We start from the raw sequence: 14,519 nt of genomic DNA on the forward strand, positions 1-14,519 counted from the left end.
CCAAGACACTTAGGACAAAAATGAATAAATGAATTTAAAAAAAAAAGCTAATTCGCCGTGTGCCATGGAGCCATTTGGGTCGTATTGGGATCTGTTGCTTGACCTGTGGTCGCACATTCAACATGATGTTCTCTCACTGCACTGCCATTAACTCCGGGGCATACTGTAGAGCAGTGCATTGCATCCAAGGCTCGGTCTTTGTGCCATGCGTGCACAGATAGAGACAGGTCAGGGTAAATAGAGAGGGCAGGGTAAATAGGAAGCAGGGTTGTGGGTTAAAAGGGCAAGTGCAACATTCAGTGCCCGTCTCCACGGTGTATATAAGAGGAGAGGGCTGGGGGTCAGGCAGTGAAGGACTTACCCAGACCGGGCTCGTTCAATGCGCTGTAGCGCTCTCTCAGGGCCAGGGGGGTTAAAGTTCGCCTGCGCTCCTCACTGCCAACAACCTGGGAAAAAGATTTAAAAATATTACCTCATCTCAAGTTAACATTTTAACCAACACAGTCTGGTTCAATTAACATTAACAACATACATAATTCAAGATGTCTGAATAAATGAAAGACATTTTAATAACCTGGAAAACACCAACAGGCTGATCTGTGACATTCTTGATTTGATACTGACATGTTGTAAGAAATATTCAAGTGAAACCTTAGAAATGTGAAGTCTTCATACCTTTAAAGCAGCCTGGCAGTCCAAAAGTGTCATAAATCCTTGGAAACTAAATATTAAAACTTTTTAAAAGGGTCCAAAGTAAAAAAAATAAAAAGAAGTTGATTTGTTGCCCAAAGTGGTGCTGAGTTAATGAGTTAAGTCTGATATTGGGGGGAAACTTAAAAGTCTGAGATTGAAATTTAAGACTGTAGTCCTCATAAAATACAAAAGTTTAAGGCATTATAATGTGAACTGTGACAATAACTTCCCTATCTTCATGCATAAATCAGTCTTAAAGAAGCCAATGTTGGCTGACTGAACAAAGTCGGTATTTTATGTGTCTGTGATGTATTTAATTTATTAACAGAGAACGCAGATGTTATCTGAAACAACAAAGACTCGATATTTGTGTTTTTATCAAACCCTACAACTCAGCAATTGGGAAAATCACATCCACCTGTCATGACTGTGGTCATGACGAATATAACAACATTTTCACAGCAGCCGAACAGTCATTCTGCTTTTTTTTTTTTTTTTTTACAGACTTATGGGCACTTAAGGCAACAAAAAATAATTTTCAAAATATGAAAATCATCATCTGCCTGGTAACACTGCACCCTGAAATAAACATCCCACTATATCAGAATTTTCAAGATGTAGTTTTCTGGATTCGAAAAACTCGCTTCTCATTTGCAGGAGATGGAATTTGAGAGAAAATGACTCACAAACTGCTCGTGAGAGTGATGCAGTTTCTTACCTTGACACAAGGTGGCATGGCTATGTTCAGGTTACACAGTACGTGCTGTGTGTCTTCGTATTTGGTGCACTTCCGCAGAAAGGACAAAAACCCGGTGGCGTCTTTGTTACTATCTCTGACCTGGGACAGAGAGAAGCCGGAAATAAAAGGAAAGAGAGAAAAGGAAAAGGCGAAAAAAGAGTGCGCCAATGAAGGAGAAGAGAGAGAAACCAGATAGGAAAGAAAATGATAGGAAAGTGAAGGCAGTGAGGAGAGATGAGAAGAAAAAAATGGAAGAGAGATGGAGCAGGAGGAGGAAGGAAAACAGATCGAAGCAAGATATTAGATCCCTCCACTAAGTCTCGGGCATGTGGCGCAGTAACATGGGACGAGAAGCAGGGGGGAAACAGGGATGGAAGCAGTCCACAGGCAGGCGAGAGGGAGAGATTTACCTGCACATTTTACCTGGACGTCTGTCAGACCAGACAGTTACAGAGTGACCGTGAGAGAGAGAAAGAGAGACAGTGAGACAGACACGTACAGACAGGCAAGGCCGCAAGATAGGAAGGCAGGCAAAGAAAGTGAGGGACCCATGCAAACAATTACCCAAGTGAGTCGAACAAGTGGGTAGGCGAGTTTGTTTGTTTTAGCGTGGTACACGAGGATTCATTTAGCCGAACACTAGGAAACGGCACTGTATGTCAAGGGCAGACACACGTGAATGGAAAAGACACTGACGGTACTTGAGAAAAGAACTAGACGAACGTATGAAGGGTACATACAGTTAACATGGTCACAGGACAGACATGGAAAGGCTCGTACACATATATGCACAGTATGAAAACACACACAAGTAATGTGCACGAGAGAAAAATGCAAGAGAGATCGTGAAGAGGCGGAAAAGAAAAGGACTAATTTCACTGTGAGGCATTGACAACCGATATGAAAACATTTGTATTGAAATGTGTTTGACAATACATGCTTTATCTAAATGAAAAGGTAAAAGAAACAAAGAAAATGAGCAAATGTTAAGACGATAATAAATTGCTTGAGAATATAACAATTTGACAGCAACAAGAAACAATGGACTTAACAACAGACAAATGTCCTTCACACGGAATACATAAAGTGTTTCTGCCTCTGTCTGCAGATTGTTAGTGTTGTTGTGGTGCTGAGGGAGCGCTGAGAGAGAACGTGACTCTGCCTGCCCGATGCAACAGTGCAAGCAAACAGACGCACAAAAACCACCATATGAAGATGTTGTTGGGGCGACACGCAGGCGCTCAGGACGGAAAACCAACCAACTGGTGAGAAGACCCTCGACACACCGAACACAACAACTGAACAAAACCAAAAGGACCCCACAACACCGAGTGAACAGGTAGCGAGTGAAAGAGAAGCAGGCGAATGTAGTGGCCGAATGGAAGCGGACCTTAACGGAGACGGGCAGTCTGTTGTCTCTGAAGGCCTGGAAGCTGAAGCTGCGGGGCTGCTGAGTGGCCTTCCGGATGGGCACCAGGTTCCCGGAGCACTCCAGGTGCAGCGGCATGCCCTCCATTAGCTGCGGAAATGTCAACAAATATCAGGAAAAATTGCCTTGTTTTCTCTACATCCAAAAAAAATCTGAATTTATTTGCTACTTGGATTTGTTCTACATATCATTACATATCATTTCCCTTTTTACTGCGTTCGGTCGCCACGTCTCTTTTCACTGGGGACTGACCTCAATGTCTCGACTGCGTGCCACTTCAGTGAAGTTTTCATGCAGCTCCAGAGTTTTGTCCATCTTGTCGTCTGTCATGCAGTAACAACGCAAGCGTCCCTCACGCGCCTCATTCATCTTGGCGAAGATAACGAATTTGGCCATGTACGGAACGGCCATCAGCTCCCGGTACAGCAGATTGGCAAAGGTGACTGCTTCTGCTGTACGCGGACAGTCTGCCAACCAGAATCTGAATAAGGGAGGATAAAAGAAGAGGGAAGGACGTACATGAGCTGTCTGGAACTTGATTAATATTCAGAAGCGGGCAAGAAGACAGCAGGGAAGCTTAGGGGTGACGGATGTGTCTCGGGTCTCACCTTGCGGAGACATTGGTGGTAAAATTGGCACAGTTATTAGCGTACATGAGCTTGGTGGTCCCAGTGATGTCCTCCCACTGAGCTGGTGCCGTTCCACCTGAGACGCAACGATCGCACCATGTCATTGACGAAGAGTAAACAAAGCAACGGACGCCAACCAGGAAATTTATGCTTCACATACACGCCAAAACTTCAAGTTCATTCCTACCAATGACGCTGCAGAGGAGGCGCAAGCTGGTGGTGTCGCCCTCGCCAGCGTCACGGGGACTCTCCCTCCAGGACGGCGGTAAAGGGATGCGCAATCCGATTGGGCGGTGGAATTTGCGTCGGCGTGGCTCGATGGTAACCACTGGGCTGAAGGTCGCCTGATTGCCAAGCTGCCGAGTCAGCAGCTCATCAGGAATCGGCTGCGCCTGAGGTGAAAGTGGTCAGAAAAAAAGCTTTTTGAAACGAGGCCAGAAAGACGGGGAGGCACATGGAGCAGAAAGAGGACGAGAAGGTAAAATATGTGAAGTGCAATCGCACTCTAATGTAAGTAGGTCTAAAAACAAACCACAGGGCATTGTTATTACATCAACATAGGAAAGCACATGCGCAAAAGAGTGAAACATCAAACCCACAGCCATACTCACACATTCAACCAATTCATATTTCACACCTGAACCCACTCAGATCAGTGCATCAGCTCGTTCAGTGTGGCTCACAACTTAAATCAGGGAACTGAGGAGTGACGGATGGCTGGATAAAAGGAAAACATAAACAGACCAGCATAAGGCAAAGCAAAACCCATGCAATTTCCTTTTTTTTAATACAGCATCAGTGCCATGACAGATGATGTAAACAATGTACAGTGAAGTGCCCAAAACAAAAGAAATGAAAAACCAATAGTCCATTGCAATCCTGCTGTCAGGGGGAAACAAAGTCAAGCGGAGGTGTTTGAAAAGAGACGGTCAGCATGAGTATCTGTGTACGTCTGTGGAAGTCTGGATGAGTAACAAACTTTAAAACCTCATGTTATGTCATATTATGTGCTACAATTCAGAAATTACTGAAGATCTTTTAAAAGACAAGTCAAACATTGTATTATTTAAAGGTACAATATGCAATGTTTAGCATTTTCAAACATTGTCAATAAACTCATGTGATCAAACTAATTTAAAAAACAGCACTGAGACTGTTATTTCCAAGATGGTCCCGAACTAACCAAACATCCTCATAATGCCTGGACTTGTAATACCACTTTATACCACAAGATGGCGTTATAATTGTAGTCAATGCTTAATGCAGCAACATTCAAAGCCCTTGCAAGTTCCCTGCATTGCCATTATAGACCCTGGTTAATCATAACTGTGAAGAGTGATAATTAACCTCTTGGCAAAAAAACAATGCCACCAACTGTTTCATTTGGAAGGTATCTTGCATAAAAACTGGGCAAATCTTTGTGCATGGTGAACCCTGTCAAAGGGAGCGGCTGAAAGGACACTTGCTTATAGAAAGACTCGAAATAATAATTCACTTAATGTGAAATGCTACAGACAGTTTGAGTTGTCTGAATGCTGAATGTTGAGTTTCTTCTCCACTGAAAAATCTGTAGACATTTTAAACCAGTTCTTATAACTGGCTTACTCATTCAGCTTGTCATTCCTGCACCCATTAGATCTGTTTACAAAATTTAAAACTAAATGAACGGCTAATAGAGTCAGAAAAAGACGATTTGATGTGTCTGCACACCTGCTTGAAACAGAGTAAGTAAGCACTGTCAAGAACAAATATATCAAGTATGGCAGAACAGAAGTGTCATCTTGAACGTCTGGCAAATAATTACTATCATTATCCAACAATAATGCATAAACAAAATGAAGCGAGCTACTATTATGCTAATAGCACATTAGACGACATGAAATAACTTAACAAAGCCACCCACTCCACAAAGGGAACAGAACATACCGCTAAATGTTACATATTGCACATTTTAAGTCCCTGAAAGACTTAAATCTTGAAAATATCAGTGAAGATACAACAACAAATTGTTTTTTACATGATGAGAAATACAAAGCAAGAAACACACAGTTGTAAAATGTAACATAAAAAAGAAATAAGATTAAAAATGGCCTCACTTGAATCAAAAGAATTCACTTCGACTCACAATACTTTGGAAAAATATGTGTCTGCACTTTCCTGTATAGCACCTCTCTTGAATATTTAAGGTCATTGATCAAACATCAACTCCAGGACATCAGATCAGTCAAGTGTGATTGAAGCTGACTGAACGCAGCACAAACGGAAATGCAGGCTGCAGGTAATCACGTTGGCATGGAGGCTGCAGGAACAGACTGCACTCTGTTCTGTGATTCAAACATCTGCTCTCAGTAATTTCTGCCACCCAACAGGCTCGTGTTTGTTGAATAAACAACATAGCAAACACCCCAGCAATTATGAATCATGAGCATGTGCACAGACTCTGTCTAATAACTGCCTGCTATCTTCATTGTCATAATTCCCATGTTTTCTCATGCACATTTCTACATTTTGACTCATTTTCTTACCTGCAGACCGAGCCTCACTCTTTTGGTGACGGCCGTCTCGGGGAAGATGGCCTCAACGTGCGGCACCAGCTTGCTGGTCAGCCTGCCGCCCTCTGGACCAATCAGATCGCTCTCCTGCTGAATGCGGGAGACGACGGCGAAGTAGAGGGGGAAGTCGGTGGAAATAATCCGGCGGATTCGCTTCTTCTCCAGCTCCTCTTGACTCTCCAAGTCTGCCGGTGAGACGAAAGAGGACAGGAACGGAGATAAGAGGACGAGAAGAAGCACACATGCAGTGCGGCATCTCGGCGGTTCGGTGGGAAGGAGGGAAAGTGCGTTTAATGCGACACTGCGGAGAGACAGATGTACCATTTAAAAGGTGTCCTCTCTCGATGTTCCTGCTCTGTAACTCCGGGGTCATACATCAAGATTAAGACCGGCTTATCTGTGACCGCGCAAGGTCTCGCAGACAGCGACATCCATTACCATCACACTGACCTTCATCCATGCCATTCAAAATAGTTTCCAGCACTTCGTCGCCATAGCGATTGCGATGCTCCTTCCAGACCGAGCCGTTCTCACTGCGGAGGACCACCAGCTCCCGATCCCCTCGGCCCAGTGAGGCAAAGTGAGGGATTTCCACTATCACAGGCCTGTGGGAGACAACGGCAGCCTCAATGGTAAAAATCCTCTCTGTCATGAATTTACTGCTTCACCAAATGCATTTAATATGTGTTTGGTTGAAAATTGAGAGATGTGTGATCCAAATACGTCAGGCAGGTGCTATGGAGTCGTACAAACATACATTCACAGTTAAATAACTCTTAACACAAGTCTGACTGACCCAAGGAACTGCATACTGGACGGTCCCAGCGAGATGATCCTGCTGGCCAGACCCTCCCCCTCCACCAGCGGCGGGGGCGTGGTCAGCTTCTGGGGCTTGACGAGGCGGCAGGTGATGCGCGTGGGCGCGGCGCAGGTTCGAGGGGGGATGATGACCCGCAGGCCGTGGTGCCTGCTGCCCCGCATCGAGCCTCCTCGGGCGTCCACCATGAAACTCACCAGGAAGCTGAGAGCCACACCAGGATTTAGTGAGTTCGTTAGCGACAAATCAGTAAAAGAAGAGCAGACGGCTGCTTCCTCTGCAAGAGCGAGGACGCCATTGAGCAATAGTTTGAATTCATGTGGTGTCTGTCTGTTCATACTTCAGCGCTGTCAAAGAGCAGGAAAATCAATCTACTGAGCGGCGGCTCTTTTCATTTGATTGTTTCAATATGGTGGCGGACCACAGGCCATCTGGAGGCACCACTCCGCAAGTTCAGCAAGTTCACATGAAGTGATCTCAAACAGAGCTCCAAGCTGTCTGATCCTGCATTAGCACTGCACAGCCCAGGTGTGTGTGTGTGTGTGTGTGTGTGTGTGTGTGTGTGTGTGTGTGTGTGTGTGTGTGTGTGTGGGCGGATGACTCTTCACATCGCTCATCTTTTTCCTTATGACTCCCTGTGTTGTTTGCAGACAAAGTTGCATGAACATTGGTGTTTTATTAAATGTACAATCAGTCCCATATTCATTGGAAAATGCACATTTGTAATAATGCTTACAGTAGTTTGCTACCAGGTAGATTATCTGTGGTTCCATCTTATTGGGTCACTGAAAAACACCCCAATAAGATTTATTTATAGCTTTATTAATGTGTGTGATACTGCTGTCTCAGCTCAGATCCCTTCATATGACGAAGCCAACAAGAGCCATCAACCACTGACGTGATTTAGCGTGACCATTAAAAAGCAGATTAAAGAGCTCACCCGGTGTGAATAGGGCTGGCGACAGGGCTGACGTTGTCGGAGGTTTCTGTGGCCGGACTGCTCGGGATGAGGGAATCCTCATCGTACTCTTTTGGCAAAGGGATGGGAGTGTGCTGGGGTCAGACGGGGAGAGAAATGACAGGCAGTGAAAAATTCAGAGGCGGTAAAATAACCATGACTGAATAGATTAAGACAAAGGAAAAAGGGAGTGAAAGAAATGAGAGAGAAGAGTAAAGACCAAAGTGAAGAATAGAGGAATTAAAAGCAAATGAAAAATAGACAAATTCAGTCATTTTATTTTCTCTGTTTTCTGTTTCAGTTTATGATTCAAGCACATTTCTGATGAAGACAGTAAACAAATAAATAAACAAACCAAAGCATTATCTTCAAAAAACGTAACCCTTTAAACCCAAGCTTATTGCTAGGCTGAACCCTTTTTAGCATATACACTCACTGATAAGCGAATATCTCTGCAGCCACAAGGTTTAATAAAGAGATTCGGCTGACATGTGGCAACTAGGTTGACAGACACTAAAGTGACATTATATGGAGCTTAGTACTTAAAAATTCATCTGCTGTTGGACACAGGCTAAAATGTATAGAAAGTTTTTGGAGTCAAGTTTAATTTGATGTTAGCATCTCTGTGTTTTTCCATTTGTACTGCTTTGCTTTATGCTGTTTGTGATTGAATCTTCTCCCCAATCTGAGAGGCTCAAGTCTTTTAAGGGCAGAAGAACAGTTGTTCTTCTGTCTTGTTTTGGTAGTTTAGATGTTGCTCCGCTCTAAATTTAGCTGCTAATTTTAAATTATTCATCTTTTTAGGGACTTAGGCTTTTTCCAGCCTCCCTGTCTTCTTCGTTACGACTACAGCTGCATTCACTGTGTAACAACCTCCGAGCAATTCTAAAAGCCCTGTTAAAGTCACGCGGGCTAAAACATCCTTTGAAACATGCTCTTGGTTCTCATTCTTGCTTCCCGCAAAACCTGAATTTGATCAGATTCAGAAGTAGAAAAGAGAAGTGAATCAAAAAAACAGTGAAAGGTGAATAAATGAGTATTATAATGTGCATTTTAAAGTGTACCTGATCCAGAAGGACTGTCTCTGGTGAGACACAGGGGATCCTGGGAATAGCAGGTGAATACGGCCTGTAGTGAAGGAGAAGAAAATCATGTAGGGCAAGACGCAGTGGCTGAATATTTTGGAACGATATTTATGTGAGGTGCTCCTGAGAGTGAATGAAAATTGAGGGGGGAAAAGGGAGTATTCTGTATTCAGACCACCACCATATCACCGTAACACCTGACTCACGTGGTGCCCATGCCGCCCTCAAAGTCTCTGAGCGTCTTCTTTGGCGAGAGGAAGTCGTCGTCTTGATCCTTGAAGTCGTCCAACTTCAAATAGCGAGCCCCGTCCATGCCGAGCAACTCGTCTCCTGTTGGAAATGAAAAAAAAAAAAACTATGAGAATGAGCCAAAAAGGAGGCAAAACTAACTGAATATAAAAAAAAAAAATGCAAGGACATAAAGAATTAGGGGAAGAAAAGGATGACACAGGGGAGTAAGGGGCAAAATGATGCTGATTTTAACACTCAGTCAATTTACACAGCTTCCTTAAAACATAAAAGTTATCTGCCAATGGTGTCAAAGTATTTTGAGTCATTTTGATGGAACTTGGACTGATCACCCAGCCTCAAATCTAAATCACTTCACTCTTTTGCACCACCATCCCTCCCATTCCTTCACCTCCACGAAACCACAGAAAAAAAAACAAAAAACAAAAGTCAAATCAAAACCACAAAGCAGTTTTAAACATTTTAGTCCAAGCGATGGAGTCAAACCAACAACAACCAGAGCTGATGGAAACCAAAGAAAGAAGAGGATTGGTAAGACAGTGAGTATCAACACGGTTTGAAGGGACACTGCATGGACGGCACCTGGCGACTGCTTTTTTTAGTGAGCATGCCCATTAAAGATGAAATCACATGTGGTGATGGTTGTTTCTGTGTAGGAGAAAACACCTCGATTAATAAAGGAGAATGGCACCGATAAGATGGCAATCATAACAACAGGAATAAGTAGAGGAGTAACGGTTCACCAAGCCCACGGTTCAGTTCAAATCGGTTTGAAAAAAAAAACAACCAAAAACCTGATTCTTTCATTGGGAAAAATGTGGAGATATGATTAAAGAACTGTTGACAGTGATTAACTTGTTTTATTAACAGTGTAAAAAAAAAACCTACGACTTCTGTTAACACCTTCGGGGGCATTAATTAAAATATGTGTGAACATTCACCATAAGATGCTCTTAAAGAATGTTTCTGTATTTTGAGACTGTAAGGTCAGTATAAACACAGACCAAGAAATTACAACTATACAATCAAATCTCTCACAGAGTGGCGTAAAAGTGGTCAAAATTTTATAAATGCTTTTCTAAATGTCTTTTCTAAAAAGGCTCTAAACTGATTCCTCCCCCAAAACCTATCAAGTATATGTGTCCTGCTATAGAAGAAACGTCAATCGAGCAGCATTGCAACTCACTCTGTATTCATGGATAATAAGTTTCACAGTGGATAAACTCATTATCGCAACTGGGGACTTGAACTTGGGACCCCAAAAGGGGAGAAGTTGATCCAGTGCACCAGTGCATGCCTTATTTTCTGTTAGACTTTATGAGGAATCATTATGAGTGGGTTTGAAACAAATGCAGATTTTAAATTTTCTTTATCTATCGAAATCTAAAGAAGTTAAAAAAACAACAACTTTCAATCGGAAGTTTTTAAACCAAATTTTTCAAGCACAGAATGAATTTTCAAGCAAGAATAATTTGAACAGAGGTTTTGGGGTTCAGTTCGCAACCGTTACAACCCTAAGAGAAAACTATAAAACACTTCACAGGACGGAGACAGAGACAGTTTAACATCCAGTAGTAACAAGCTGTTCAGAAAAACAAACAAAATGTTAAAGAAGGAAAAAAAACGTAATAAAACTCAACAAAGGCTGCAAAAACAAAGCTTGGAAATGTGCTGAGCAGAAATGACTGATTGGGTTTTTTAATTCTGAGGTTCTCTGAAGCGGAGAGACGACTGCGTAAACAGCAACTGTTTGCAGGAGCGTGTCACAGCTGTGGCTCAGCGTGTGTTTATAATCAGCTTATGGATCAATTAAGGCTGTAAAAAGGCAAAAGTAACAGCTGAATCAGGAAGGGCTGTTTTGTTGTCTAAATGCAGGAATATGTGGCGCTCTGTCGATGAGAAGCCCACCAACAGATATGCGCTGCAGGCTGGTAAGAAAGGAAAAATGCGGCTTTCATGCTGATGAAAAACAGTTTTGCTTGAAATAACAAGACAGAGGAGAGAACCGAGATAAAATAGATAAGATGAGGAGAAAGAGGAGCGAACAAGTGCTGGAGTTTGAGAGTCGAACTGATTAGAAGGACGATTAGTGACACACGGAGAAAATGAGACTGCAATGAAGGCACAAGTTCACGAGCCACCCGACCGGACAAGGCAGAGATACAGACACAATCCTACCTAACGTTAGCTGGGCAACCCCTACAAAGCAAATGGAAAAATGGGGTTATAGACAATCACATACATATTTATTTATTCATATTCACTGTGGCACTCTGAAATGTCAGCGCAGCCCCACTTTATAGTTTTTCTTCTATCACAAATTGGGAGCTGAAAACGAATGCAAAGTCAGAGTCAGACAATCAGGTCGGGTCGCCTACCTTCATCCTCCGAAACGTCCAGTATCTCATCTACCGTCTCGGGAAAACTCATCCGGTGTTTCTCGGTGGTGATCTGTGAAGAACCGGAGTGACAGGTATAACCACAGAGACGGGGCAAACAACGGAAAAGGCGACCGAACGACACATCTATCATCAGGCAGGTGAGGCGGTCCAGCACGATTACGACGGGACGGTGATTCGACTGAACGTCTGAGTCACGGCGCGTCAAGGCTGCTCAGTGTAACCATGTGAACCGTGCTCACCGCAGAGACGGACTCCTCGGTAACCAGCTTCAGCACGTCGATGACAGAGATGTAACCCAGCCGCTTGGCGATGCCCAGGGGAGATGTCCCGTTCTGTACAGGCAGATTCAGAAGCTTCAGGACTAATTTTTCTGACTTCATTTGTAGAAAATATAGATTATAATAAATGCTAAATAGCCTGATATTGTGAAAAGCCACAGAGTCTTTTATATTAAAGAGATATTGGTGCTAGAGGTCACATGGAAAATGTCTCATTTAATCTCAGGGAGACTTGTTAACTAGTGAGGACTAGTAAAGTTATAAATACAAACTACTATAACAGTGAGAGTTAAGGAATCGATCTGGAAGACAGCAAATTCCTCACACTCCTCTCGCTGACTCACAGACTGTACACTTTCTGTAGCACTCGGCATGTGTGTTTTCTCAAACTCACAGTCTATTTTTGCTGCTACTCTCAATAAAATTGAATTGAATTGAATTGAAAGCACTGAAAACAGTAAACAAATTAATTTCTTTACAAAGCCACGCTTTTTATTTTGATGGATCATCGAAACATATTTGTAGGATATTTGTAGCTATACAAAGCCCATCATTCTAACTCATGCATACTTTTCTGACGGTCTCCATACAAGCTTAGAATGTTGGCAAATTGGACAGGAAGTGAGGATTTTTGAGGAATCTGTCTCAGCAGTTGCCTTTTGTGCAGTTTGGCTTTGAGAGGTGTCAGTTCATGAACCTTGGTAAAAAAGTTTGAATGAGGTGAAACTCGATCAGTGAATGGCTGGTTGGTTTTATAAGTGTTGCACTCTGAAAAAAACACATTAACAAGTGGAAAATACTTTTCTTCTCATTTTCATGAATCCTGACGAACACCTGTGGATGTTCCTGTGGAGAAATCTGCATGGAGGCACGATCTGATGTTTGAAGCAGGCTATAACAGGGCGTTCCTAAAAGTGTCTCACCGTGGTAATCTCATTGGGCAGAGCTCCATGTTTCAACAGCAGGGTGACGATATCGGTGTGGCCCTGCTGAGCCGCCTGGTGCAGAGGCGTGTAGCCCATCTGAACAGGAGAAGCAGAGTCACGCACAACCAGAAACAACAAAACGAGGTGTAGTTGTCATCTGAGAGGCCAAATAAACCGAGTTGATATTGATTTTTTTCTTCTTTTTTTTTTTTACCCTCGTCTTGCTGTTCACATGAGCTTGCTGCTGCAGAAGGAACTTCACCATTTTGATGTTGCCATAGTGACAAGCCACATGAAGGGGTGTGTAGCCCATCTGTGAGAGAGAAAGAGAGAGAGAGAGAGAGAGAGAGAGCGAGAGAGAGAGAGAGAGAGAGAGAAAGACTGTTCAGACGCAGAGCAGTTTTGTCAATTTGATTGGATTTTTTTTAGCAATTAGGAAAGTTAAAGTACTTAATTGATTATGCACATATTAGATTCACAGCTACTAAAATTCTCCTCTGTCTGTTCTACGTATCCTCCCCTGCTATATTATGCTTAACACTGGAGGATCGACAGAATCAATCCAACCGTATACGAATCAAGGCCACAACATGAGAAAACCTCACAGAGCATCCAAAACAAACGCTTAATGTACACTCTCTGTGCTGGAGCAAACTTGCCCCCACCTCTTCACCAGCACTGTGGGACTGTGAGCAAGGCTCTTAAATCGCTGCACTGTAGCACCTCATCGCTCAACCATGAACAGGACGGCTCAAACACAGAGGGATAAAAGAATCTCAGGAGGTGGATCATTAAAGTAATGCAATCTTTGGAACAGTCTGCACCACAAAGAAGGCAGCATGAATATCAAACGGAAATGTGCAATCTTGTTAAATTGCAACCCTGAACCTGACACTATTCCCATCATCAAAATATCCCGAGCCACCTATCGGTATTATCTGTTTGATCACTCTGCGTGTCAGTCCTGGTGGAGCAACTCACCCTGGAAGCAGCGTAAACGGAGGCCCCCTGTTTGACTAACGTGTCTGCAATGCCGACGTGGCCCTCCTGAGCCACGAGATGCAGAGGGGTCAGTCCATTCTGACAAACAGAAACACACAAAAGGATGAGGATCTATACTTGTACACATTCCTTTCTTTAGATCAGCTACATAGATTTAAAGAAAGGCACTTTTTTTTTTCCTCCGCTGTAACACGATACCTTGTTTCCTAGATTCACGTTGGCCTGCTTGGAGATGAGGAGGGCCACCATGTCTGGCCGGCCCTCCTGTGAAGCCAGGTGCAGAGGCGTGATGCCTTGGAGGGACTCAGAATTGGGCGATGCCCCATTCTGAAGCAGACAACTGGCCACCTCCATCTGGTTCTGCTTGGCTGCTATGTGGAGGGGAGTGTAGCCGTTCTGTGCAGAGAAACAAGGACATACTGCATAAACACAAGTGGAAGCAGCTCATCTTACCTTTTGGCGCATCTTAGAAATTTAACACAAGTTGAGTGCATCTCAATCTCATTTGGCCCTCTTTTTTTTTTTTTTTAGCATGTTTTATTCTCCCTGTGTGAGTTTTCACACATGCACACACACATAAACATGTGAGCATCTTACTCGGGCAGTGCTGTGTGCAGATCCTCCCTTGCTGACCAGGAGTTTAACAACATCCAGGTTGTTGTGATGGACGGCCACATGAAGGGGTGTCAGACCGTTCTGTTAACCACACGCACATACACATGGAGACATATATAAACCCCCACAGAAACACACACGCACA

At 43.3% G+C, this 14,519-nt stretch overlaps 1 protein-coding gene across 1 annotated transcript in view; it reads right to left on the reverse strand.

The window, feature by feature from the left end:
- ank1b (ankyrin 1, erythrocytic b) overlaps positions 1-14,519 on the reverse strand; it is a 73,749-nt gene that overhangs the window by 11,512 nt on the left and 47,718 nt on the right. The window contains exons 16-35 of the mRNA XM_030084511.1: positions 14,357-14,455; positions 13,958-14,155; positions 13,739-13,837; positions 12,972-13,070; positions 12,755-12,853; positions 11,793-11,885; positions 11,530-11,602; positions 11,330-11,350; positions 9,109-9,232; positions 8,882-8,945; positions 7,800-7,912; positions 6,839-7,063; positions 6,493-6,647; positions 6,016-6,227; positions 3,678-3,882; positions 3,470-3,566; positions 3,114-3,342; positions 2,823-2,951; positions 1,412-1,531; positions 362-446 (exon numbers count right to left, since the gene is read on the reverse strand). Of these exons, the coding sequence (XP_029940371.1) occupies positions 362-446; positions 1,412-1,531; positions 2,823-2,951; positions 3,114-3,342; positions 3,470-3,566; positions 3,678-3,882; positions 6,016-6,227; positions 6,493-6,647; positions 6,839-7,063; positions 7,800-7,912; positions 8,882-8,945; positions 9,109-9,232; positions 11,330-11,350; positions 11,530-11,602; positions 11,793-11,885; positions 12,755-12,853; positions 12,972-13,070; positions 13,739-13,837; positions 13,958-14,155; positions 14,357-14,455 (2,539 nt within the window). The remainder of the gene's footprint in view (positions 1-361; positions 447-1,411; positions 1,532-2,822; positions 2,952-3,113; positions 3,343-3,469; positions 3,567-3,677; positions 3,883-6,015; positions 6,228-6,492; positions 6,648-6,838; positions 7,064-7,799; positions 7,913-8,881; positions 8,946-9,108; positions 9,233-11,329; positions 11,351-11,529; positions 11,603-11,792; positions 11,886-12,754; positions 12,854-12,971; positions 13,071-13,738; positions 13,838-13,957; positions 14,156-14,356; positions 14,456-14,519) is intronic.

Source organism: Salarias fasciatus (genome assembly GCF_902148845.1).
Source record: "Salarias fasciatus chromosome 7 unlocalized genomic scaffold, fSalaFa1.1 super_scaffold_4, whole genome shotgun sequence".
NCBI classification, from domain to species: Eukaryota; Metazoa; Chordata; class Actinopteri; order Blenniiformes; family Blenniidae; genus Salarias; species Salarias fasciatus.